At 32.6% G+C, this 26,585-nt stretch overlaps 1 protein-coding gene across 2 annotated transcripts; it reads left to right on the forward strand.

Moving 5' to 3' along the window:
- The first annotated feature begins 1,555 nt into the window (after positions 1 to 1,555).
- Positions 1,556 to 2,230, forward strand: LOC11414468 (mini zinc finger protein 2). 2 transcript variants are annotated; one of them, XM_039826776.1, is made up of 2 exons: positions 1,556 to 1,587; positions 1,696 to 2,230. In XM_039826776.1, exon 2 carries the CDS (start codon positions 1,735 to 1,737, stop codon positions 1,978 to 1,980), a length of 246 nt encoding a protein of 81 aa, XP_039682710.1. In that variant the 5' UTR covers positions 1,556 to 1,587; positions 1,696 to 1,734; the 3' UTR covers positions 1,981 to 2,230. The 2 variants fall into 2 exon arrangements, with proteins under 2 accessions (XP_039682710.1, XP_039682709.1); XM_039826775.1 differs by having other exon boundaries at positions 1,576 to 1,604.
- The last annotated feature ends 24,355 nt before the right edge of the window (positions 2,231 to 26,585 follow it).

The following is a 26,585-nucleotide window of genomic DNA, read 5'->3' on the forward strand; positions in this document are numbered from 1 at the left end:
GTGGAGAGAAAGAAAGAAAGAAAAAAAAAAAGTAAATTATCCATGAAAGGTTGCAAAATAAAATATTAAGAAATTGTATCTTAATCATAGTAAAATTTAATAACTACAATCAAATATGAAGAGGTTGGGTTTAACGAAACGAATTAATCTTCCACAACGTAGTGAACCAATGACTGAATATCAGTTGAAACTTAGAAGAGTTGTCTTTATTTAGTGTCTTATTATGCCTTGAATAAAATCCATTAGCTCTTTGAGAAATAATATAACAAAAAGTGTCAAAGTTATATATTCATATTAATTGTAAAAAAAATGTATGAAGTCTATTTATTTATTTTTACTATTTTGTACTTGGTAATTATAACCTAATTTTAACTTTTATGCGGTGATCGTATAAAAGATATTTATACATATAGATATTGTCTGAAAAATATTTTACACAATATAAAAACTCATTTTATATTCAAAAACTCATTTAAAAATTCATTTTAACTCAATCAAAAAAACAAAATAAAACTCATTTTAACCTTTTTTTTTTCTTTCTAAATTAATACTTGCAAAAATATCAAATAGTGAGATATGATTGAAAAGTAGATTAAACTAATTACAAATTACATTCCTTTTTAACTTTTGGCTAGCTACTAACTTTATTTTGTAAAGGAATTTAAAATTTGTAATCCATTTATTATTGGTTCAAAATATATTAAGCCAATCATTGGTAAGTTTAATAAATAAATAATTAATCCAACTGGAACTGTAATTATGATCAAGTTTGCAGCTTAATTGATTTTTTTATTTTTAAAAAAAGAGAGAAACCTTTGAATACTTTTATAAGTAAATTAGTATACCACTCTTTACTTGTGTGTATGAAATCTCTACTTTCTTCCATTGTTATCTCCAATTTTAACTTTGTTTGAATTGTTACAACTCTTTTTTTAAGTGCTATTAGTTATATATAGTTTATTTATGTTTCTAAATATTCTAGGTACAAAGTATCCAGGGCCTTTATCAATTACTAATGCCCGTTAAAGTATATGGCTAATCATCTTTTGTGGATGATAATCATCTTATTTATAAAATTTGAAAGTAAAATCTTGTTTAAAGGAACTCATATAGCTCATATTGTCTTTTAATTTTTTCAAAACAACTCTTGAAAAATATAAGGAAGATTTCGTGGCTAACATATGAGAATTAATGAGTAAAATGGTAATAAATATAATTACTTTTTTTGCTACCGAGTATAATTGCTTTTTTTGTGTGTGTAAAATTAACTATGATTTTCAGTTAGTACAATTAAATGTATGACAGTTCATATAATTTTACGTTATTGTCAAAAAAAAAAAAAAATCTAAGTTCAGAAAAACCACCATTAATCAAATATTACATATGTAAAATAAACAATTAAAACAAACAAAGTGATTATGAGCTTTTTTGTAGGAAAAGTGATTATGATCTTTTTTGTATGAAAAGTGATTATGACCTGGCTCCACTTATTTATCAAAACTTTAATATTTATTGAGCTGATCAAGTTTACCGTATATAAATACACATTCTCACATTTTTAGGGTTAGGGCTCAACACACACACAGAGTAACCCCTCCTCCTTTGTCTCTCTCTCTCCCTCCCTCTCTCCTCTCTCTCTATTTATGGTTAACTGATTCACCAAAACTTTGAAAAAATTCATCATATTCTTTGCAGGGTTTTGAAGGAAGAAGAAGGTATAAAGAGAGAAGAAGAATGAGGAAGAGACAAGTAGTTGTGAGAAGATCAGAAGATCCACAAAGAAGTGTAGTGAAATATGGAGAGTGTCAGAAGAATCATGCAGCTAATGTTGGAGGTTATGCTGTTGATGGTTGTAGAGAGTTCATGCCAAGTACAAATGGTTCTCTCACTTGTGCTGCTTGTGGTTGTCACAGAAACTTTCACAAAAGAGAAGTTGAAGTTGTTTCTGAGAGTTCTTCACCTCATTCAAATGGTACTTGAAACTGTTTCATAACTATACCTTATATGGTATTCTTGTAATATATTTGTGTTTTGCTTGTGTTATATATATAAGACTTGTTTGGTATTTTAGTATATATATTATTATATACTAAATTTATCTTTCTAGAGTGAAAGTATATATATATTTTTATGTGGTTTTGAAGGTTGATTTATGTAAAGGGTAAAAAAGGAAAAGTAATTCATGATATGTTTTTGGTTTTGAGAAGAGAAAAGTGCAAAGTTTTGCTAAGATTTTTCTCTTTTTGTTTAAGTTAGGTACTCTTCTTCTTCTTTTGTTTTTCTTTTTAATTTTATTTTATTTTTCTTATTTATTTATGATTATCTTTGTACTTGTTAAAGTTGTTTTTGAGTTTGAGAAATGATGAAGAAGTTGGTTTTTTGGGTTTTTGGTTGGTTGGTTATGGAATTTTCTTTAGTTTCTGTCTGTTTTTGTTGGATGCTGATTTTGATTCCATCCAACAAGATCATATGATATCATATCCTTAGATGCTTCCACAATATACCAAACTCCACTTGCCTTTACCTTCTCTGTAAAAAATTTACTATTTATATTTCAATAAAAAAATTTCCATGGAAAAAATTAATTAACTTTGTTAAGAAATTCAATAATGTATCATTTTACTATATGATTGCATGCTATAAATTTTTCTATAGTTTGTAATTTTGTGTCATATAAAACAAATGTGTAAGAGTATAGCAATTATAGAAGTTTCTACATATATGAAAATTTCCTTTGTAAGCTAAATGAGTTAAGCTTTATATAAATGCTACTAACCACAAATTTTCATCACTTGATATGCATAAAGCCATTAACTGATTTTGGCAAGTTCTATACTACAATGATCATTAACTCTTGAATCCACTAGTTGGTGTTTGTTTGAGATCACTATACGGTCCACATGTCTAATCATGTTGGTTGTTGAAATAAAGAAGTTTCATTAAGCTTTCATACACATTAAAAAAGTTTATTTAAGCTAAGTTCAAACTCAATTGAAAGATATAAATTAAAGGGTGATAAGAAAGCATTAGATAATATATTTATTTGTCAATGATATTGATTAATGATTTACTAAAATTAACCAACGTAAAAGTAACACAAAAACACTAACCTAGAAGCTACCTAACCTAGTTATATATATATAAAAAATATTCCTATATATGTCATGGTGTTGCATATGGTTTGGTCAAGCCCTAAATGAAGTTAAAGTAGTATGTTAATATTATATGATATAATGTTTCAAGAAGGAAGCTCCATGACTTGAAGGATAGCACCAAATCAATACCAAGGTTTAGATTTCAAATTCTAAATTCACCTAACATTTGTCTATCTAAAAAATAATATATAATATAATGAAAGTGTATATAGTAGATGAGTACTGCTCTTCTCTCATCTATTTTTGCTCATTCTCGTCAAAATAGTTAAGCGTGAGTTAACTTATGCAGGTGTATTTTCAGTGTGAGTTAACTTACACATGTCTATTTCTCAGCGGAAATGAGCAAAATCAGATGGGAGAAGTGCAATTCTCATGTAGTAGAAAACAAGAAAGATAATAGTGGATTAGATTTGAAGGGTACATAATATATGACATACCTTTTGCATATGGTGAGAGACAAATTCATTCATATAGCAAAGAAACTGAAAGACAGAAACAAACACAAGTCATTTTAGTTATTCAAGCAAATGTGGATGCTAACTAAAATTAATATGTATAGAAAGTGCAAAGGGGTAAGACACTTATTATGTTGCTGATCTATAGCTAGCTTTCATAAAAAGGAGATAGAAAAGTACCACTTTTTGTGTATGTATAGATATTTTTCATGTGAGATGCTTGAATCAAAAGTAGACAAGTTAGGCATTTGAGCATGGAAGGAAACAAAGTTTTAGGTATATGTTAACACAGATTCAGGTATATGTCTATTCCAATGTTGCATTTTTTAAGTATATAGCTCAAAAAGTGTCTTTTCCAACATTTTAATCTTTTTGCCTAAAGAATGAACTTTGCTAGCTATATATTTTGCTGAGATGCTGTTATTAATCTCTTTAGCAGAAGGTATTTTCAATCTTAGTTACTCATGCTTGATTGTACTATATATACTTCTAACTTTTACATAGAATAATTTATTCATACTAAACTTGCATTATAAGAAGAAGAAAAAAATTATATATATATATAGGGTGGGGATATTTTGACTCCAAGAGTAAGTGTAATATCTTACTCCAAATCTTGACCTTTAATTCTAATATTGGTTAATGGCTTAGATTAATTGATATGATAGACTTTAATTCCATTTTCTATTGTAGTTAACACTTATCACTACAAAATAACAAAATAATAAATGTCTTTTAATTACATGATTTTTTTTCTTCTTCTATTGTTTTTTTTTATTTCACGCTAAAATATTTTTTGAGGGTTAAATTAAAATCCTTTCCTTGAAATAAAAATTAAACATGATTAATACATGTGTAGGTAAGTGTTCTTACATTTGTACATGTTGTCTTTATTATTTAATTTAAATTAATGATTAAAATAACTAATTTTACTTATGTTATGTTGGATTCACGTGTTTTTTTATTTTTTATTTTTTATGTTATGTTGAATTCTTGAGCTCTTTCTCAAACAACATCAACATCTATGTATGTCAGTGACAACAAAAACTAATTACGATGGAGATGATTATTTTAATTTTTCGTTATTTATATAAGAAAATACCCAAAAAAAATTTATGCAATTATTGTAAATGAATTAGATATAAGAAAAGACTAGGGTTACTTCCTCTATCATCTTTTTTTTCGTGACAGATTAGTACAAAAATGTGTGTTTACAAAAAAAAAAACATAAGAAAAGATCAGGATTATAATGAAGAAATAAAAAAAAATATGTCGTATAAAAAATAGTAACGGAAGAAAGAATAAATATGCAATTCTTTAAATTTTACAATTGTTTTCTTTAAAAAAAAAAAAATATATGCAATTTTTTTAGCGTAAAAAAAGTAAAGGGAGAAGAAAAAAAAATTCTTTTAGCGTAAAAAAATATATGCAAATTTTTTTTTCTTATGCAATTTTTTTGAAGGAATAGAATAGAATGAGTGAATCTTGAAATTTTTATTTCAAAATTTCAAGGAAAGGATTTTAATTTAACCCTCAAAAAATATTTTTGTGTGAAAAAAAAACAATGGAAGAAGAAAAAATATCATGCAATTAAAAGACATTTATTGTTTTGTTATTTTGTGGTAATAAGTGTTGACTACAGTAAAAAATGAAATTAAAGCCTATCATATCAATTAATCTAAGTCATTAACCAATATTAGAATTAAAGGTCAAGATTTGGAGTAAGATATTACACTTACTCTTGGAGTCAAAATATCCCCATCCATATATATATATATATATATATGTATGTGTTGTGTATGTAAAGGTAGGGTGGTGCTGGACTGTTATTATCATGATGATCATGTTGTGACAAAGAGCAAAAGGCATCTTTTTCTATATGACATGGATCCGAATGTTTAAATTGTATCATTTGAATGTGTTTCCTTCGGTCAATTTTCTTTGGTTGCTTAATAATCTTGATATACATAAAGTTTTTTTTTTGTTGCTTAATAATCTTGATATACATAAAGTGTTTTTTTTTAAATATATATATATAATGTATATATTAATCTTATTTTCACCAAAAAATCTCATCTCCTTCTTCCTTGCTAAGGATCTTGATACATAAAGTGATTTGTTTTTCAAAAAATATATATATAATGTATGTATTAATAAACCAGAGTATGTTGCAAATTTGTTATGATATATGTAAAAAAAAATTAACGGCAAAGAATCTATTAGATATAAAGGGATTAAGCATAAGTAGTACTAAACCCACCAAAAGAAAAATAAACACACTAGCACCACTTAGGAGACAAAACAATCAAATATGTTTACAATCTTTCAAAAAAAAAATCAAATAGGTTTACAAACCATTCGTAGAAAAGATAAGGACTCTCGATTTTTTACCTAAAAATCAATGTCATGAGATTTGTATAATATTTCAATATGAATTATCAATTTAACTATACAAGCAAAATTACGATGTGTTTAATATGGACCTTTCAAAAATAGTCAAAAGGCGAGCTCTTACCATTTTTAAAAAATAATTAAGAACTGGCCAGTATTATATTTTATTAAAATTTACTTAAAATAGTAAGATTTATATTCGGTCCAGGTCCATAGTATGCTCCCCCACAAAAATAACGACAAACTAGAAATTACTACAACTAGTAGTTCAAATTTCAAACCAACTCAATGTGATAGAACACGTGAATGAATGAAATAATAAATGAAATTGTAGAGAGAAAATAAATTTTGACATAAATTTGGCGTCTTTAACAATTGACAACGGAATTAGAGATGCATTTTGTCTTTTTCAATCTCTAAATTTTCGTCACAATCTCAACTTTCTATAGTAGAAGCGCGCAGAGAAAACAAAATTTGAAGAACAAAAGAGATGTAGAAGAAAAAAATATCAAACAATTACTATTGTTTTACTTCAATATCAAGTTATTCTATAAAAATAGTTCACTTGCAAAGTACAAATGGAGGTCAGTGAAAAATACACACATCCACATATTATTTTCTTGAGTGCCTTAGGGTAAGACAAATAAAATATATGTCCTATTGGTTGAGAATGTTTGGATTGATACTTTTCTCAATATTTCTCCGACTTTCCTTGGGAGTGACCTCGTCCGAATGGTATTAACTTCCCATCAATAATATCTTAAGAATAAAATTGGTCTGTATGAATTTTGTTTTCTTTTGAATAAATTGACAAGGTTGTCTTCAATTTTGATGGTAATAAAAATGGGAGACTAGGTCATTCAAAGATCTTGTAAAAAGGGAGATGGTAGTTGTACTTTAGGAATTCTTTTCGTTTGAAACTTCTTGTTGATTTTGCTTCCTACTTTATAACTCTTGGACAAAAAGTTTATTGTCCTTCTACACTTTTCTATCAAATTTCTATTCTTGGAAGTTTATATGTTCTTGCTCGATAATTAACACCTCGAGCTTTCACTGCCATGGCAATGACAGTGAGGTACTCTTATGGTTGATGGAGAGACCGCTGGCGACGAGCCAATAATTGACAAACCGATTTGTTTTTTAAGATCGGCAAAACCTTTGAGGTCGAATCCCCTGAGACATTAAATGTTAATCAGAATTTAAAAAGTCTATAAGGCCTTAAGTCTAAGGGTGAGATCTCTTCTGTAAAGTCCTGTTGGATAGGGCCCTTCTTAGTAAATATACCTTATTTGGATTATTGGGACATACTAATGGTCCGAAATATTCAGGAACGTACATAGTCCCCCAAGCACGAGGCATAAAAGAGTGAAGTGTTTGACAATTTACGTGCTAGATATAGGCCATCCCCTAAGGTTGTGATGAGCCCCCAAGACTTGGGTTTGTATATGCGAGATATATCTCTATTTTTAAAATAAGTTGGTCTGCATCTTATGCCAACCAGCAAACTCTGGTGAAACATTATGTTCGTTTTGTTTTTGGACATTAAAATTTAGAACGGTCTAGTTATGATTTAGAAATAAGAAGATCTTTTGAGTGATCGTTCCGAGATATGACTTTGCATTTGAACTCGTTTTTCTCTCTTCAGCCTTTGAGGTATTGATTGATTTTTAAGGTAGTACTTCTTCATTTGGAAGGTATGTTTATAATACCATCAAATCTAAAATGCTCATGTTGATTTATTTGTAACGCTTCCGAAATGATGTGTGTTCTGCTTTCATCTTCCGATTAACTTATGACAACATAAATCCATTAAAGCACGATGCTTAAAAAGGGCGAAATGTTTGACGAATTAATGCATTGTATGATTGATCAAACTGATTGAAGATTGGTGAGTTCTATATTTGTATCATCAATATGGTAGTTTCTTCGTCAATCTTGTGATAAGTTTTTTTATTTAGATTGCAAGTACAAAAAATTTACTTCACTATACGAAATTTACAATTTTACGACAACAAATTTGCAACCCTCCAAATAAACCGCCTGAGCTTGGCGGTTTATTTATTGATTGTGACGATCTTTGTTGGTGTCGCCTCATTATTTTACAGATATGGGCGACTAAATCCCCAAAGTGCCGATTTGAACTTTATCACTGAACTTGATTATAATTTAACAAGTCTTTTGGGGATAATATTCCTCATTCTTTTGATGTTGTGGTTCCTCCTCCTTAAGTTGGAGCTCAGGCTCTAGCACCTGAGATGGTTCGAGTCCAACACTCTTGCTTCCTCTGCCCCTGCACAATGGTATGCTCTAACCACTCTCGCTTATCTGATGTTGTCATTGTAGGTATGTTGCCTCTATCTCGATCGGGGTGTAGCTCCATATCTGGAAAAAAAACTAAAATCACATATACAAATCAATAAAAAGAAAATATTTCATAACACGTTAAACTGTTTCAAATCATATAATCCAAAAATATGATCAATTAGTTTCAAATTATATAATCCAAAACAATTACTTCATTTTATTTTTAAATGACAAAAGTTAGTATTTTTTATCCTCCCAAGGGTTCTACTTCTTACCTCCTTTTATCCCTTAGCTCAACCAAGTGAACCCCCGATCCCCTATAATATGAAACAATATAGCACCCATTGAAAAAGGAAAATTTAAGAACAAATTATGGAAAGAAAAAAAAAATGTGACCTAACCTTCTGTTTGGTGTTTAAAAGGGATGAAATTTGGTGAATTCGGTCAAGAAAACTTCAATAATGACACAATGTTGGTTGGTTTGGATTTAAACTTCAAGAATGACACAATGTTGGTTGGTTCGGATTTAGGGTCTTTTGGAGATTTTTACATTAGAAATCTCTAGCTGTTGATAGGGGAAGTTTATGAGATTTTCTTATACATAGGCATGGTTTGGATTATATAATCCGAATTTTTTTTTTAATTCATATGATATAATTCAAACGGATGTAGAAATGAAAATTTGAATGGTGCACGAGAAACTTTAAGGGTGAGAAAAGTAATTCTCTTATAATAGCCGTGTCTAAGAAGTGTTACTCGGACCCAAACAAAGTAGAAGCCCAATTAGAACTAGTTTCATACCCCCAAACTCATAGCCTCAAACATCCTTAAGGAATATTTGTTTTCAAACATATCCAGGAGAATACTTCTGCGTGGGAAATAATAGGTTATTTCGTCTCAATTGATAATAAAAATAACTGAAGAAACTAAAAAATTAAAATAAAAAATGGAGCATTTTGTTTACTAAACATCCAATTTGATTCTCAAACTATCATTTTTTACTTATATATTTCATGAGCTGTATGAATATAGTAAATTGTTTTCAGAGTATTTTAAATCTACTAATTAAATTCTAGTATAAGAGGCTAGCTAGACTCAAGAAATATAACGAACAAATATTTGAATTCCAAATGACAGTGGTGCTCGTATTTAGAGTTTGACATATCTCGAATATGATTATTTTGAAGAGAGAAAAAAAAAACTCCAGCAATTTAATCATTCAATTACTTTTAAAATATGAGAATGAAAGTTGAGGGGATATATGGTTTATGAATTATTTACATTTTCCAGTCAATTTGATTCATTGGATCCTTAAAAATAACTTACTTTGGACATATGTACCTTCAAAAAACATACAAACTGGAATTTATAATTGGTTGATACTTGATAGATATAAGAAACTCACTAAATTTCAATCATATTCTACATTTCATTTTCTTCTATTTCTCTCTTCTAATTACATTATAAATATATCACATCACACTTTCTATATCTTTCTTTTCAAATAGAGAAAATGGTGTGAGAGTTTTTATCAAATTCTATCAAATAATATTTTCTTTATAATCCTTTGATAATTTACTGTCATGTGTATACAAATTTTTAACTGAAAGTAAAAAACTTAGTAAACGACACACATGGGGTCCCTACTCAAAATCTAGGCAGTAAAACGTGTCGTGAAGAAGAAACAGACAAATGATCAGGTACACACACCACTGACAATATTATTCTTTCTTATCATCTTGCTGCCAGGTGAATTATGTGTTTGATTAATGTTGTGCACTTCATGGTAAATATCATTTCTTCACCAAAGCTTATGTTTGGTCCAGATTTCTCCCCTGTCAACTTTCAAAAGTAAAAAAAATTACTCTCCACGTCATGTTAGAGTATTAATTTACTTTTATTTGAGAAGAATTTGCAGCAAAATTTATAAGAGTCTTGCTGATAAGTGCCCTCAAGGTATTGGTTAAAGGTTCTACAAATAAAAATTCGGTGGATGAAACGGTTGATAATATTTCCTCAAAATGGAAGTGGTTGATAATATAACTTGCACCTCATGAAAAACCTTCTTAACTAAGGGTTTGTTTGGATGACAAAAGAAAAGAAAGAAGAAGAAAAGAAAATATAAGGATTGAAAGTGAATAGAAAAGGAAAAGAAAGTGAGATTATTGTTTGGTTGTTTGGTATAAGTGAAAGTGAGAGGAAAGAAAGTGATATATTTTATTAAATGACATAGATATCCCTACATTTGAATAAAATATGAATGTAAAATATTTAAAATATTTATACTAATATAAATATATACATATATTTATAGAATATTTTAAAGTAAAATATTAGTGTATTGGTTATTTATTAATTAAATTATTGATTTAAGATTGTTATTAAATATTTGTTTCAAGTTGATTGTATAAACACTATTGTAAAAGTGTAGATAACTCATGCACATCTACCAAAGTAAGGGCATAAATATCCATTTGATAGATTGAATGATCTCTTCCTACTTTCTTCTCAAATTTGGACCGAAAGATTTCTTGTTATAGGACCCATCAAAATTGATCATTCCACATTCTTTTTCATTGGTTCCAAACACATCCTAAATGTCATAACCTAATAGATTGTATTTTAAGGTAGCATTCACAAAATAGGTGTGCCATCAAGGGTGTCATTTTGGTGCTTTTTTTTTGTTCTTGGTGTAAGTACCCATTGTAGTTTATCCTTCATTGGATGTAGTTATAACACCCAAGGCTGATGAGGGCGGGGAGTGGTCGTCGGTGCACAAGGCACGACAATGAGCGGCTCCCGACAGCTTCTAGAGGAACCGAATCACATCGGAATGAGAGGGATCCTGAGGCTGTGTAGGTATGGGACTACATGGTTGAAGGAAGGCTTATAAGAATTGTCTGATACTACCTATATCAACAAGATGCATCTTCTTTTTGGTAGTTCATTCCATAAGAACTCCACAGTTAACCCTTTTACCAAAAAAAAAAAAAAACTCCACAGTTAAGCTTGCTTGACTTGGAGTAGTCTTTGGATGGGTGACCTACCGGGAAGCTTCCCGGTAAGCGTGCGAGTGAGGACAAAAAAAGCTGAAAAGACTCTTGTTGGTTTGTAGGGTCAGTTGACAATGCTTAAAGTTGTCTGAGATGTTACAATTGGTATCAGAGCAGACCTCTCCCAGTACGGTGTGGTTCGGGGACGAACCATGCGGAAGCTAGTGGACATGTAACACCCAAGACTGACGAGGGCGGGGAGTGGTCGCCGGTGCACAAGGCACGACAATGAGCGGCTCCCGACAGCTTCTAGATGAACCGACTCACATCGGAATGAGAGGGATCCTGAGGCTGTGTAGGTATGGGACTGCATGGTTGAACGAAGGCTTATAAGCGTGCTTGACTTGGAGTAGTCTTTGGATGGGTGACCTATCGAGAAGTTTCCCGATAAGCGTGCGAGGACAAAACACGCTGAAAAGACTCGTATTGGTTTGTAGGGTCAATCGGCAATGCTTAAAATCGTCTGGGATGTTAGAGTAGTACATATTGTACTTGGTTCCATAATTAATATATGAAATATTTTGCTGTTAAAAAAATAATATCTATGTAAAATGCACTTATTTATCTAAATTTCAATTTTATTAGTCATTGTTGTATTTTCTTTAATTTAAATTTCGTCCGTCCAACCAAAATTTGATAAAATATATACCAATAAAATTGGTAGTTAGTAACTTTTGGTTGTTGTTAGGAATGGAGAAAAAAAATAAAACTTTAGTCGTTCCTTTTATATTAGTTAAAAGGGTTTTTCTATCATGTTTATATTTGCTGTCCTTTAAGTTTAAGTTACTCAAATTAATCAATTATGTTACATTCTTTTTCTTATGTTGATATTGTAAGTATTCTTTTACGTTATATTTTGTAGTTGTGAGAATCACAATTTTTATTCTATAATTAAAGATGAACAATATTGAGGTGTCTATTTATCAAGTATGATAGACTCATGTTAGATATGAATGACTCATTTTTTTCTTCATATATTTGAATTATAACTCATAAATGAAGACGTTGCTGTGAAAAAAAAAGTACTGTGGATTTTAAAATTGGCAGTTTATGTTTAAAGAAGAAGTGATGGGAGAAAGAAAATAAATGAATGACATATGTCTACACGAGTTTTCTCAATATTAAAATATCAAACACTTTCTTTTTGCGATGAAACTTATTAAAAAGTTTAACAATGAGGAGGGGAGAGAGAGATTAGTTATATAAGTGTGTAGCTCGGTTGATAGTTTTATGAACATTGATATGTAAAGATTGCGATTCGACTCTCGGATTCTTCATTTTTTTCACACTTGTAATGTGTACTCTAACAACTAGATTATTCGACAAAAAAATACAAAAACTAATGGATTAATCCAAGAAAATTGTCAGACTTAAAGGACTGTTGAGGACTTGAGGTAACTTTATCTTTAAATTAATTATCAATTATGAGAATTAAACCCCTTTTTTACCTTTTTTTTTTTTTTTTTTTTTGTATCCTAATTGTATTTTTAAAGTGTCCGTATAAGAAGAAGCTAGCTGAATTTACAAGGTTGTCTCAAGAATAGGAAAGTGCAAGGTTCTGATTTTCTTAACTCTCAAGACTTGTGTAGGAAAGCACAATTAATGGTACCTCATGGGTCTTGAATACACTGTGTCACATGGTCCCTAATGAATCTATCAAAGTATTGAGCATGTGAATAGCTACAGAAGACATAATTGTTTTCCTTATAAGGTTAAACACATACCCTCTTTCTTCTTTGTTTCACATGCCAGTAAGTAACCCCATCATTTTACTCCACTCCTTTTCATTAGGAAATTTACTTATACACCCTTCATGTGTTTTCTTTGCCACATTTCAATTGACAATTTTTTTTTTTTAAGAAACTAAATTAACCCACCTTTGGCATTAGAGATAATCGAATTTAACATCTCGAGGAGGAGCACACTTTCAAGTCGCAAACCAATATCACTAGACCAACTTAGATGAGTTTCAATTGACAAATTTAAATACGGTTTTGATTCTCGGTTGAAGAGAGTGCCTTATAAATCTCTTGCGTATTTATTTTTGCAAACTGATTTAAGTTTACACTTGAAATAAAGCAACATCTCGGATCTTATAGTAATACCGGTAAGTGTATATTTGATATCACGGTAAATTTAACAAGGTTATGGTGGCACCTTTTGTAGAAGCTCTAAAATATGATTTTTTTTGCAAAAATAAATGAGTCATTGTAATTTTGTCAGACTCGTTATTATAAATGTTCTTGTAAACTTAGGTCAGTTGATAAGGATAATGTATAATATATGTGGGATTCGGGGTTCAAACTCCGGCAAAAAAAAAAAAAACTCGTTATTATATATGTGATGTATAATTAATTGGAGGATTATGTCAATCCCTAACTCAAATATTTGTAATTAATCAAGCGTGTGAGATTAGACACAAGAATATTGAAGTTGGGGATTGTTGGAGATAAGACATGGAAAAATATAATGGACCACAACAAAAATTGTAGTGCTCTAATCTTTATGCTGTAAATAACGGTGGTCCACTATTTACTTCCAATAACGGGTTCTTTTCCCATTTATTTGCTTTTCTTTAAAGTATTCTTAATTTCAATTAAGATATATATGTTTCTACGTATTTTATGTGTTTTATTTTGTGTTCTTGGACTTGGTGCTTGTTGTTGACTTCAAGTGGTCCTGGAGTATAAATGTTTGATAAATAAAATAGGTGTTTTTGTCTATTATGGTCTTGGAACATTGTTCATTGTTGTTTGAGACGCCTTTTCTAACTCCTCAACAAGTTGTATCAAAATTTTGTTGAATTTGGTGGAGGAGCGGGATGGACCCTAGTGTTTAGATCGAATATTGGATGTCGGATACTCACACTTAAGGATGAGATTGTTGAATTGAAATATGTGAATGGTTAGTCTTATATGAATGAGTTAAATGCTAGATATATAAAATAGGTGACATGCATACATGATGTCTTAACTTTTTTGGTAGAGATGTGGTGTCTCCCTCTCGTTTGATCGTGGAGCATTGACATGTTATTGCTCACAACGCTCAACCCGACTTCCCCCAAAGAGTGGTATCCATGCATGACATGGTTCAACTTAGTGGAGGGGCAGAAGTGAATCATGGGATATTGGATCCTTGCTCTGTTGGTTAGGACGATGATACAAATTTAGGATGTGTGGCACTCATACTTTATGGGGAGATACATAAGAGAGAAGATTCATATACATAATGTCTTAAGGCTTTAGATGAAGATAATGTGGTGTCTCCTGCTCTAATGGTCTTGCAACATTGGCATGTTGTTACTTACAACGCTCCACTAAACTTACCAACAAATTGTATCAAAGTGGACATCTCCTTGTACAATGTAGTTTCGGGATGAACCAAGATGAAGTTGGTGGGCATGTGGAGCTTGACGCTGATGAGGGCATGGAGTGATTGTTGATGCATGAAGCATGTTCAATGAACATCTCTTTGCATGCATCTAGACAAAGGGACACATGAATAAACTGAATTAACGTTCAAATCTAGGGGATCTTGAGGTAGTGCAAGTATGAGATTGTTTAGTTAAAGGGTAGCTACAAGAACTAATCGTAATGTTTGGATCAAGTATAGAATCTAAGAGACTAACATTTAAACAAAGTTCAAATGTGAGTGTTCAATCTCACATCGACTACAAATCAGTTAAATGTTTAATATATAAAAAAAGTGACTCATATATTTGATGTCTTATTTTTTTTTACTGAAACATAGTCTATTTCCTCTCTTATGATCCTAGAGCATTAGTTTGTTATTGCTCTTGGGATTCCCATCACTCACAAATTAAGAAAATGTTATTGTTAGTAAATGATTTTAAATCCAAAACCTTTCCCTCGCCATAGACTATAACTTGTTTAAAAAAATATATATACATATATATAATAGACATGTTAAAGTAATTTTGAAATTTTAAAGAATATCTCTGTCATTTAAGTTTTCTATACATCAAACTAAAAGAAATATCTCTCATCTTCACGTGATAAATGGCAAATTTTAACCAACAATAGATTGGTTTAAGTAGTAAGAAATTTTGGCTCCTTAAGTATGTATGTAGTTAGAGGTTTTGATTATTGACCCGTGCCTATGGAAAAAATTCGGTTGAAAAGTAGAACCCATCTTCTGTATCTCACAGGTTCTCCGACCAAAAAAAATGTATATTTCTCTGTAACCAATTCATAACCTAGTTTAACCTTTCTTTTTATAGTGAATCAATAAAGTATAAGTTTCAAGGTATTTGATGCTATTTTTTTTTATGTTTTTGACGAAAATGTTTTTTTATGTTAACAATTGTAAAAGAAGCATCAATCAAATGGAATGTTAATTCACCAAAAAAAATTATCTAATGTTAGGTAAGAGTTAAGATGTTAATTAATGGCTTAATGGGGGAATTGTAACCTTTACTTTTGAACTATGTCTTTCTAGTGAACTAATGATTATATATACGACTTCACATGCATAAATTAAACACAATTGTTAATTTCTGTGAACAAATTCAAAGTTGAAAATCAACCATCAATACCCAAAAAATAGCTTCATAGGCTTTCCATAGTTGAAGGAGGTTTAATTTCTTGAAAATGACTCCACGCCAAGCTAGATATACACTCTACCAAACCTCACAAATGAGGTTAAATTTGATCCTAACGATAGATATGAAATGAGTGCATTTTTTCTTGTAAAGGCCCCATAATGACACAAAGCAACCACACTAATTGATAAGGTATGGTAAGAATCCAATGAAATAGTTACACTTAGTGTAACTTAGGCCACACAACCCTTTTATGACCCCAAAGGTTGAACAAGTACACATATTTTGCTAATCTTTTCCTTTTAGGAAGGTTCCCCTAAAAATTGAAATGGCTTATTTTTAGGAAAGTTGCCAAGTCCTCTTAAATATAGGCACATGGGGCATGTGCTTATGCAAACCCCAATTCTGGCTTAACCTTCTAGTACACATTACAAGGGTCATAACTTTCACTATATGGGAAGGCACGTTAGAAAAATTATATTAACATGGCAATATAGTATGTTGGGGTATAGTATGTTGTTGCTTTTAAGTGTAGAAAACACATCGACTTATAAAGTGTTTGGATTAGTTGATAACCTATTTTTTTAGAGTAGTTGATAACCTATTGTATACAACGTTTTTTTTTTAATTGTGAAGTGTACCAAAACCAAGCGCTTGTGATTATTTCGGTAGTGCAATCGCAAGATCTAGGATGAGTTAATTTAACTGATAAGACGGGCGATCTTATGTGAGCGTGTAAATTTTCACAATGTTCTTGATTCAAAGATAATAAGAGGATTTTTCACAAACTTTTAAGGACAAAGAAAAAAAGACGACGTGTATGAAATTGTGAGGAAACTAAAGAAAATAACTTAAATGAAATTCGAAAATCAAGAATCTATCGTTTGCGGGCCGTGTAACGTTAGTACAGTCAGTTTTGGATGTTCTTTCGACTTATGTCACGTGGACAACACTCCTTCCTAAAGGAGTGAGTAACCATATTGAGAAACTGATGCGTAATTTTATTTGGGGATCTACGGACTCTAAGCGTAGATGGCATTCTATTTCTTCGGAGAATGTGTGTCGACCTAAATATCAAGGGGGTTGAACCTTCGGAGTATACAGACTTACAATAAATCACTTCTTATGAAGTTGGCATGGTATATGCATGTGAGTCCTTCCCCCTTATAGGGTACAAGTCTTAAATGATAAATTGTTCTAATACTTGGAGTAATGCCTCTGGTACTACCCTTCAAGAGGTTGTAATCAACCATTTTTATCACATCACCTTCTAAGAACGGTTTTTCAAATGGGAGGGCCTCAAAGAATAAAATGTTTTTTCTTTGCCTTCTTTATAATGATGGTTTGAAGACTAATGAAAAAAGATCTAGATGTGGTATGGATGCTAGTTTATGTCCTTTGATAAGTAAACCGCCCTTCATATTTTGAGAGATTGCACAATGGTCCAGTTACAACAATCATTGAATCTCGATTCAACAACCATCAATGTTCTAGTAGGCATGGCAGCAATTGCGGATACAATCTGCCACAAGAACGAAACGGATACAAATGCGTATTTAATGATATAGTGTCTGAGACTATCCGTATATCTTAATAAATTAAGTAAATTATTTTAAAGTTCTTAGTTAAATACTTTATTTAACCCTTTTTATAAAAAAAATAATTCAATTTAGGCTTAATTACTGATGTGGTCCCTTAAGTTATTTATTGGTTACAGTTTAGTCCCATAAGTTATTAAAGTTACAATTTGATCCCTTTAAGTCATCTTCCGTCAACCAGATAAATCTCCACCGTTAAAACCGTTAACCCAATGTCTAAGGTGGATACACATTGCAAGTTGTCACGTCACCGTTCACATGTGCCTATTTAACGTTTTGGCAAAAGACTCACGGTGAGGATTTATTTGGCTAACAAATACTAACTTAAGGGACCAAATTGTAAGTTAATAACTTATGGGACCAAAATGTAACTAACAAATAACTTAAGGGACCAAATCATTAATTAAGCCTTCAATTTATAGATTCATTGAATAATTGAAGTATCATGTGTATATTATAAACCAAATACATTAATTACTCAATAAACCTAGATATTATTATTAGGGTTAAATATGTTTTAGTCACTATAAATATACAAACTTTTCGTTTTAGTCCCTCGAACAAATTTCTTCGACTTTTAATTCCCCAGAAGTTTCTATTTTCACTTGTGGTTCTTCCTTTAAAGTAAATTCATATTTTTGAATAAAATTTTGCAAAAAAATTATAATATTATAAGAATCTCTCCCAAAAAAAATAGAATTTTTTTTATAAAATATGAGTTTTTATATTTTTGGTGGTTAAGAATTCATATTTAATTCATGTTTTGTTAAAAAAAAAAAAAAAATTGGAAAGATTTTAACAATATTTTACACATTTCTGCAAAATTTCATTAAAAAAATACATGATTTGACTTAAAATTAGGGACCAAAAGTGAGGATTGAAAATTTTATAGAGATTAAAAGTTGGTGAAATTGAGGGACTAAAACGAAAATTTGATATATTTATAAGGACCAAAAATATATTTAACCTATTCATACTAGATTACCAACTTGTGACTGGTTAAACAAAGTTGGTATCTATTATGACCAATTGTATATCTTCTGTAAAAAAGAGAATGAAACTCATTCTCAACTTTTCTTCAAGTGTGAATATTCTGAAGTTGTTTGGACAGGTATCTTGCAATGGAATAATGTTAGCATTAATACTAACAACTGACAGTTAGTGATGCAATGCATCCTAAGACAATACAACGAGAACAGTGGTATAATATGCATCAGTTAAGCAGAATGGTTGTGAGTGTGATTCAATATTTGATTTGAATAGAGAGAACTAACAAAAGATTTTAGAACGTGCATAAATCAGTGCAGGAGCTCCATCGTCAGATCAAGATGATTTTCTACATTAGAGGGCTGCAATTTAAGAACAACAATGATATTTGTACATCCATTCCATGACAACTTTAGTGACAACCTTGTTTTTCTCTCTTTTTATTGGTCAAAAACAATGCAGAGAGAAAAAAGAAGAGAGAAGATAAGACCATCATGTGAGTATGAGAGAAAAAATTGTACAAAAGTTGTCACAAATTGGTTGTACAAATATAATTTCTCATTTAAGAAACTAAAGAACCTGGTGTTGAGTTTGTAAGGTTGTAGGCATTTCTTGATTTTCTTAATTTTTTTTTTGACATAGTATGTCTAGAGATTCTTTGTTTTTTGTTTCTTGATTCTATAAAGTTTGTAATATTTGTTTTTGTTAATGAAATATATCTCTATTTACTAGTATTATTTAAGGATAACTTTCTTTTTGGTGTAAACTAGATATCTTTTGCGTGTGCAACTGCGGAGACTATCCATCAAGCTTTGTGGAATTCAAATGAGCGACAAACTCTCTCTAAGAGTTTTAACACTGCTGCATGTTTAACGTGAAGGTGAAAAACACAAGAAGGGGGGGTTGAATTGTGTTTTCTTTTTCTCTTAAAAAATACTTCTTCTGATAAAACTTCAGAAGCAGTTTGATTGCTTCTGATGAAATGATCAGAGTCAGATTGCAGCGGAAAAGAACAGAGCAGAGAAAAGAAAGACAAAGACACAAGCAGTTATCCTGGTTCCTTCCACAACACGAAAGTAGTCCAGTCCCCCTTGCACTTCCAAGGAGATTTCACTATAATCACAAAGATTACAACTGCTCAATACTTCCTAAGTATGAGACTTCACAAAAATGCTCAAGCACACACGCAAGAGTCTTCCAATGCTCAAGCACTAAGCAAGAGACTTCTAATGCTCAAGCACGCAGGCAAGAGACTTCTAATCAAACAAAAATACAGAGAATTGAGTTTGAATTGAACACTTGATATACAATCAGTGGTGTTCACAATACAATACAGAAAAGACTCTAGACTTTGAATTTCTAAGATGTATCAAATCAGTGCAGAAATTCAGTGTGCTTTGTAGAATCAAATTGACAGAGTTTTGGCGCTTTTGAACTTATGTATTTCTATATTCAATCTTCAAGTCTTCACTCCTTTATATAGAGGCGTGAAAGAGACGTTGAGATAATCAGCACGTCTAAAGAGTCGTTTGAAATCCTTTGATTATCCACCAGTGATCCTTTGCCTGATTTGGGTGTAGTCCTTTGAAGAATAAACTTCAAATTCATTCCCATCTTGAGTGTACAATTCTGCAGGCATGGCTGTTGTTTTGTCTTGTAGCGTAGACAGAAAACAGAGTAGTGGAGGTAGTGGTTGTACACTTGTACTTTGTCAACTCTATTAACGAGAGACAAGAGCTCAGTGCTATCCATATATCCGTTGATACCTCCCTTTCAATTCTTCGTTCTTCTTTGATAAGACTGAATTGAGAATCAGCTACTTTGAATCTTCAGTTTGATTAAAGGATCAAATGTAGCTTCTGGTGAAGATATTGCTTCTGATGAAAACTTTTGCTTCTGATGACTTTCTGCTTCTGATGACGTCATCTCTTCAGGAGCAGTTTAGCTTCAGGAGCAGTTTTCTTCAGATGCTCAGAATTTCTTTTTCTTTCCATTGTTCTTCCAAGACCTATTGAAATAACTTGAGTAGCCTTTGGTCCTGTACACTTGAACAATTATTAGTAATAACCAATTGACAATTTTTAATACCTTGTTATCATCAAAACTTAATAAGGTTCATTGTGAAACACATTTTGTTGCAACAATCTCCCCCTTTTTGATGATGACAAACAATAGTATTTAAAATGTTCAATTGTTGTTGATCTAATTAATAAGTTGACTACTGGGACAGAGGTTTGTAAGCTCCCCCTGAGTCTAATAGATCTTTAAGGTGAGGTTTGTAAGCTCCCCCTAAGTTCTATTCTTATTAATTAAATTTCAATAAAATACTTATAAAATCAAATCAGAAGTATTTAAAAGAAATTTAGAAGTGGTTATAGTAGGGCTCAGTGCCTTAAAAAAATACTATACATTTACTCCCCCTTTTGTCATCAACAAAAAGAATAGAAACAAAAGAAAGAGTATCAGAGCAAGCAGCATTAAAAACAGTAAATATCATCAGAGTTAAAGCTTGTAAAACATATTGAAGGTTAAAAAGCGCAAGATTCAGAAACAATGATAATATATATAAAGAAAGATTAAGATACAAAGACACAGCTACTAAGAACAAAAGTAAAAAACAAGCTAGAGTTGGGTGTGCAACTAAGGTTGGGCTTGCTTATACAACTGTTCTAAGAGATACTTGATCTGATCATCCTTCTTCTGAAGTAGCTCATCCTTTTCCCTCATTCTTCTTTTATATCCAGCCTGAATTCTAGCAGCCCTAGTGATGTACTCTTCTTCTGGATAGAAAGGAGTGATGTCCAGCAGAGGCACAAAATTCAGCTCTTTCTCCTTAGCTGCTTCATGCATATCATCCAAAAGCTTCTTCAGCATAGCAGAGTGAGATGACACACATTTAGTTCTAAGCTGATCCAGCAGCTCATCAAAGCTCTTCTGTAGATCCATCCACTGATCATAATAGTGAATAGGAGGTACATGAACTGTTCTGCGAAGAATCAGTGCCTAAATCTCATCATTAAGTCTGATCAGTTGTTCCTCTATATACTCAGACTCCAGAATATGGTCAGGGATGGGTGAAGGTTCAGTTTGAGTTGTATTTGATGTGGAAGGTTGGTCAGAGGTTAAGTCTATTATAGTGGGTGAATCTGGTTGTTGTTGTTGTTCTGTTGTTTGGTCAGAAGGTATATGTTGGTCAGAAGTTGTTTGGTCAGGAGCAACTTGTTCAGAAGCAGTTTGCTCAGGGATGGTTTGGGTTTGTTCAGAAGTATGTTGCTCTGATACCAATTGAAGGTGAAAAACACAAGAAGGGGGGGTTTCTGTTTGGGTTTCTGTTTGGGTTTCCAAGACAGTCTTTTCAGAAACTGTCTTAGAGGCCTTAGTGGGTGTTGGTTGCATTTCACCACCTAAGTGTTTTTCTAAGTTGTGAAGGGTTGAGGATTCTTGGTGTTGGGGGGTTTCTGAAGTAGTTGCATCTGAAGCTACTTCAGAGGCTTTTTGTGGAGATTGGTTATTTGGTGAGTTTGTTTGGGTAGGTTCAGGTTGTTGTATACTAACAGGTTCTGGAGTATCTAGATATAGTGGATGAGTAGTAGGCAAATTGAATTTCTCACAAAGTTTTATCCTATTTTTTGAAAATTCTATTTGAGTACTCTCATAGTCAAGTGTTCCAAATTCTGTTAGTTTGGTAGGTTTGGTTTTTAGAAGCTTGTCTATGTGTTGGCTAAGGGGTTGGTCATCTGATTATGTGGATGATGAAGAGGGTGAAGAGGGTAGAGATGGAGACTGAGTATTAGTTGGAGCTTTAGATGGATTACCTGAGGACTGAGCTTCTGGATGAATTGCATCTGGAGCTGTTGAAACTGGTTCTGATGAAGTTGCTCCTGAAGCTTGCTTATTCTTCAAGGCTTGAGAAAGCAGAGTTGCTCCATACTGAACTGTTTCTTGCTCTAACTCAGAAGCTAAAGCAGCAATGACAGGAGTAGGCACATACCCTGCAGCCTTGAGACGCTCATCCCTTTCTTTTTCATACAAAATCTTCATCCTTTTCTTTTCTGCTATCTTGGATGCAGAAACCTCCCTAGCATACTGCCTCATTTCTTCAGTCATTTTGAAACTGGGCATGACTATGGGCTCAGAAGTTGCAGTCGTTTTTGCCTTCTTGGGGCTTGAGTCTTCATCCCAGTTCTCTTCCAGTTCTTTCAACATCTCTTCCCTTCTTCCTTCAGCTGTCTTCAGATTTCTTGTTAGATTAGACCTCTTCCTTTTGATGGTCTGAAGAGTAGCTTCTCTTTTATTTTTGGGACTTGAAGGCTTTTCAGAAGCAGCTTGATCAGAAGCAGCTTGTTCAGAAGCAGCTTGTTCAGAACCAATTTGTTCAGAAGCAGGCTGTTCTGCTGTTTCTTGAGTACTCCTTGTCCTTTTTCTGATAAGAGGGACATCATCCAAATCCTCCACTTCCTCAAGAATGGTGGACATAGCAGATTTTTCCTTCTTGGCTTTCTTATGCTTCTGAGCACCCACCTCAGTAGCATCTTCAGCAAGGTATTCTTCCTTGGTGATCTGCGTCTTTTTAGATTTTCTGCCTTTGGCCACAGGCAGATCACCACCATACATTTCTTCTGGGATATCTTTCAGGCTGATTTTCTTGTTGTAGCTCTTGTAGTAGTCCAAGATGTAGGCCCTCTGCACATCCAGGGGATCTTTCTTGCAGATGGGGATGTGATGAGTGACTAGATCAGATATGACATCAGATTCATGCATATCTGTATCTAGTTTCCTGCATGTTGAAATCAGCCTCATCTTGACTAGAGTTGCCCCATTGATTATTTTTCCTGTGACTGCTCCCAGCTTCTGATTATCATAAATACCCACGTCTTTCAGGGCACTTAGGAGTCCTCCTTCTTGAAAGATTATGGAGAGCAGCCTTCCATAAGGAACGTACTTCCTGTTCTCCATCTGACTCTTCTTGAGTTCCTTGATCATGTATTTAAACATATACTTAGGAACGTTCATAGTTGTTTCCTGAGAGATGGTGTGATGCAGAAAGACTTTGTGACCAAGTGAAGGTTGATCACTTCCTCCACCTTTGGGAAAAATGTTTTCATTCTGGATCTTCAGCAGCATTTTCTTTTCCATGCTTAAGGTGCTGTAAGGCTTAGCATCCTTTGATCCGTAGATAGTGTTGTTTACTATTTCCTTCCAAGGGCTTGTTCTGGGGTTAGGAATCTCTTCTCCATCGTATGTCCCAGAAGCATCCCTTCTCATGGCTTGAGCAATCACATGCTCATTGATTGTTACAGGAATCCCCATGACGTTTGATCTAATCTCAGTCCCAGTGAAGGCGAGTAGACCCATTTCTTCTCTGGTTTTTCCCTCCAAAGTAGGATCAACCAGAATCATCTGAGCTTCTTCCTGTTTAGCAGCAACTTTGTCAAACACTGAAGCTCTTACCCAGAATTGTCTGACAAGCACTTCATAAGTAGGACCGTTGAGAAGACTGAAGTAACTCATTAGCTTCTGCTTCTTGTAGAAACTTACTAAGTCGCACCCATGGTGAGTTAGAGAAGTGAAATCCACAGGATTTTCCGCTTGAATGATTAGCTCCCATTCCTCAATAGACATAGTTCTTCCTTTGATTTCATAAGCAGGAGTATCTATATCCATATTCGATGAAGAACCACCGGCAGAACTTGAAGATGCCATTGATTTGAAGTAGAATTAGGGTTCTAAGGTGTTTTGAGAGGTTGAGAGAATGTGCTTACTTACACAGAGGGTTGAGAAGAAATTAGAAAGTGTTTGTTGTGAAGTGAGAAGTGTGTGAAATGACTTAGTGTTTTTATTAAAACGTTTGTAATTCAGAAGGGACAAACAAACACAGCATTAATGACAAATTGGGGGCGCGTGTAAGTATGTTAAAAAGCGAATAAAACATCATTGCCCTTTTTGTTATACTCCAATACAAATAGACCACGTCAGAGACTCTTCAGAAAACTACCTTTTGGGTAATGGGACAGCTGTTACATAAAGTAACTGCCAACGTTCCCGCTAACCAAGCTATTCAGAAGCAAAGAATAACACTTCTGAAGTTTTAGTGCTGACGTCATCTTCAGAAGCACATTTTCCTCAGAACCTCAGTTAAGAGCTTCTGATGAACCAAAATGCTTCTGAATAAACTTCAGAACCAAACTTCTTATTCAGAGGCAAGCAAATTTTCAATCAGACACAAAATGCATGTTCAAATTTTTCTTAATAAAATCAAATCTTTCAACAGACAAAGGTTTTGTAAATATATCAGCCCATTGATGTTCAGTATCAATGAATTGTATATCTAAAATTCCTTTTTGAACATAGTCTCTGATAAAATGGTGTTTAATTTCAATATGCTTGGCTCTTGAATGTAGAATTGGATTCTTTGACAAACAAATAGCAGCAGTATTATCACAATAAATGGGAATACTGTTAGCATTGATCTGATAGTCTTCCAACTGATGTTTCATCCAAAGTAGTTGTGTGCAACAACTTGCAGCTGAAATGTACTCTGCTTCTGCTGTAGACATAGCAATAGTTGCTTGTCTTTTGCTTGCCCAGGATATCAGATTCTCTCCCAGGAATTGACAATTTCCACTGGTTGATTTTCTTTCAATCCTATCACCAACATAATCAGCATCACAGAATCCAATCAACTTATAATCTAGGGATTTCCTATACAGGAGTCCAAGATTAGTTGTTCCTTTCAGATACCTGAAGATTCTCTTAACTGCAGTTAAATGAGATTCTCTAGGATCTGATTGAAATCTTGCACACAAGCATACACTGAATAAAATATCAGGTCTAGATGCAGTGAGGTATAACAGAGAACCAATCATACCTCTGTATAGCTTCTGGTCTACTACTGTTCCAATATCTTCTTTGCTTAAGGTGCAGGTTGGATGCATTGGAGTGTTCATCACTTTACAATCTTCTAGTTTAAACTTCTTCAGAAGCTCCTTTGTATATTTTGTTTGATGAACATATACTCCTTCTTTACTTTGGTTGATTTGAATTCCCAGAAAGAATTTCAATTCTCCCATCATACTCATTTCAAATTCATCCTGCATTAACTTAGAAAATTCTTTGCAAAGAGATGCATTAGTAGAACCAAATATTATATCATCAACATATATTTGCACAATCAAAATATCTTTCTTAAGAGTCCTTCTGAAGAGTGTTGTGTCAACTTGTCCTCTTTCAAAATCATTTTTAATTAAGAAATTACTTAGTCTATCATACCAAGCTCTGGGAGCTTGTTTCAAGCCATATAGTGATTTCTTAAGTTTATAAACATGGTCAGGATGCTTAAGATCCTCAAACCCAGGAGGTTGTTTAACATACACTTCTTCTTCAATGACACCATTAAGAAAGGCACTTTTGACATCCATTTGATATAATATTATGCCATGATTAATTGCGTAGGATAGAAGTAACCTGATTGCTTCCAATCTTGCAACTGGAGCAAATGTTTCAGTGTAATCAATGCCTTCTTGTTGACTGTAGCCTTGAGCAACAAGTCTGGCTTTGTTTCTGGTTACTTCTCCTTGTTCATTCAGCTTGTTTCTGAATACCCATTTTGTTCCAATAATGTTCTTCTGAGAAGGTTTGGGTACCAGATCCCACACATCATTCCTTTGGAATTGATTTAGCTCTTCTTGCATAGCTAATATCCATCCATCATCTGAGAGAGCTTCTTCAACAGTTTTAGGCTCAATTATTGAAAGCAGTCCTATTAAAGACTCTTCTTGTCTAAAATGTGATCTTGTTCTTCTAGGACTATCTTTGCTTCCAATGATTAGCTCCTCAGGATGTGAAGATTTGTGCTTGAATTTAGGTTGAATAACCTGCTGAGTGTTATTTTGAAAGTCCTCAGAAGCATTTTCATTCTGTACTTTTGGGCTAGGTTCTGCTTCTGAATTAGACTCAGCTTCTGGAGTGATTTCAGCTTCTGGAGTGATTTCAGCTTCTGGACAAGATTCAACTTCTGTATACTTTTCAGAATCAGAAGGTTGATCAGATTCTGATGCATCTTCAGAATCAGTTGTACCTGC

The sequence above is a fragment of the Medicago truncatula genome, chromosome 6 (assembly GCF_003473485.1).
Source record: "Medicago truncatula cultivar Jemalong A17 chromosome 6, MtrunA17r5.0-ANR, whole genome shotgun sequence".
Classification (NCBI taxonomy): Eukaryota; Viridiplantae; Streptophyta; class Magnoliopsida; order Fabales; family Fabaceae; genus Medicago; species Medicago truncatula.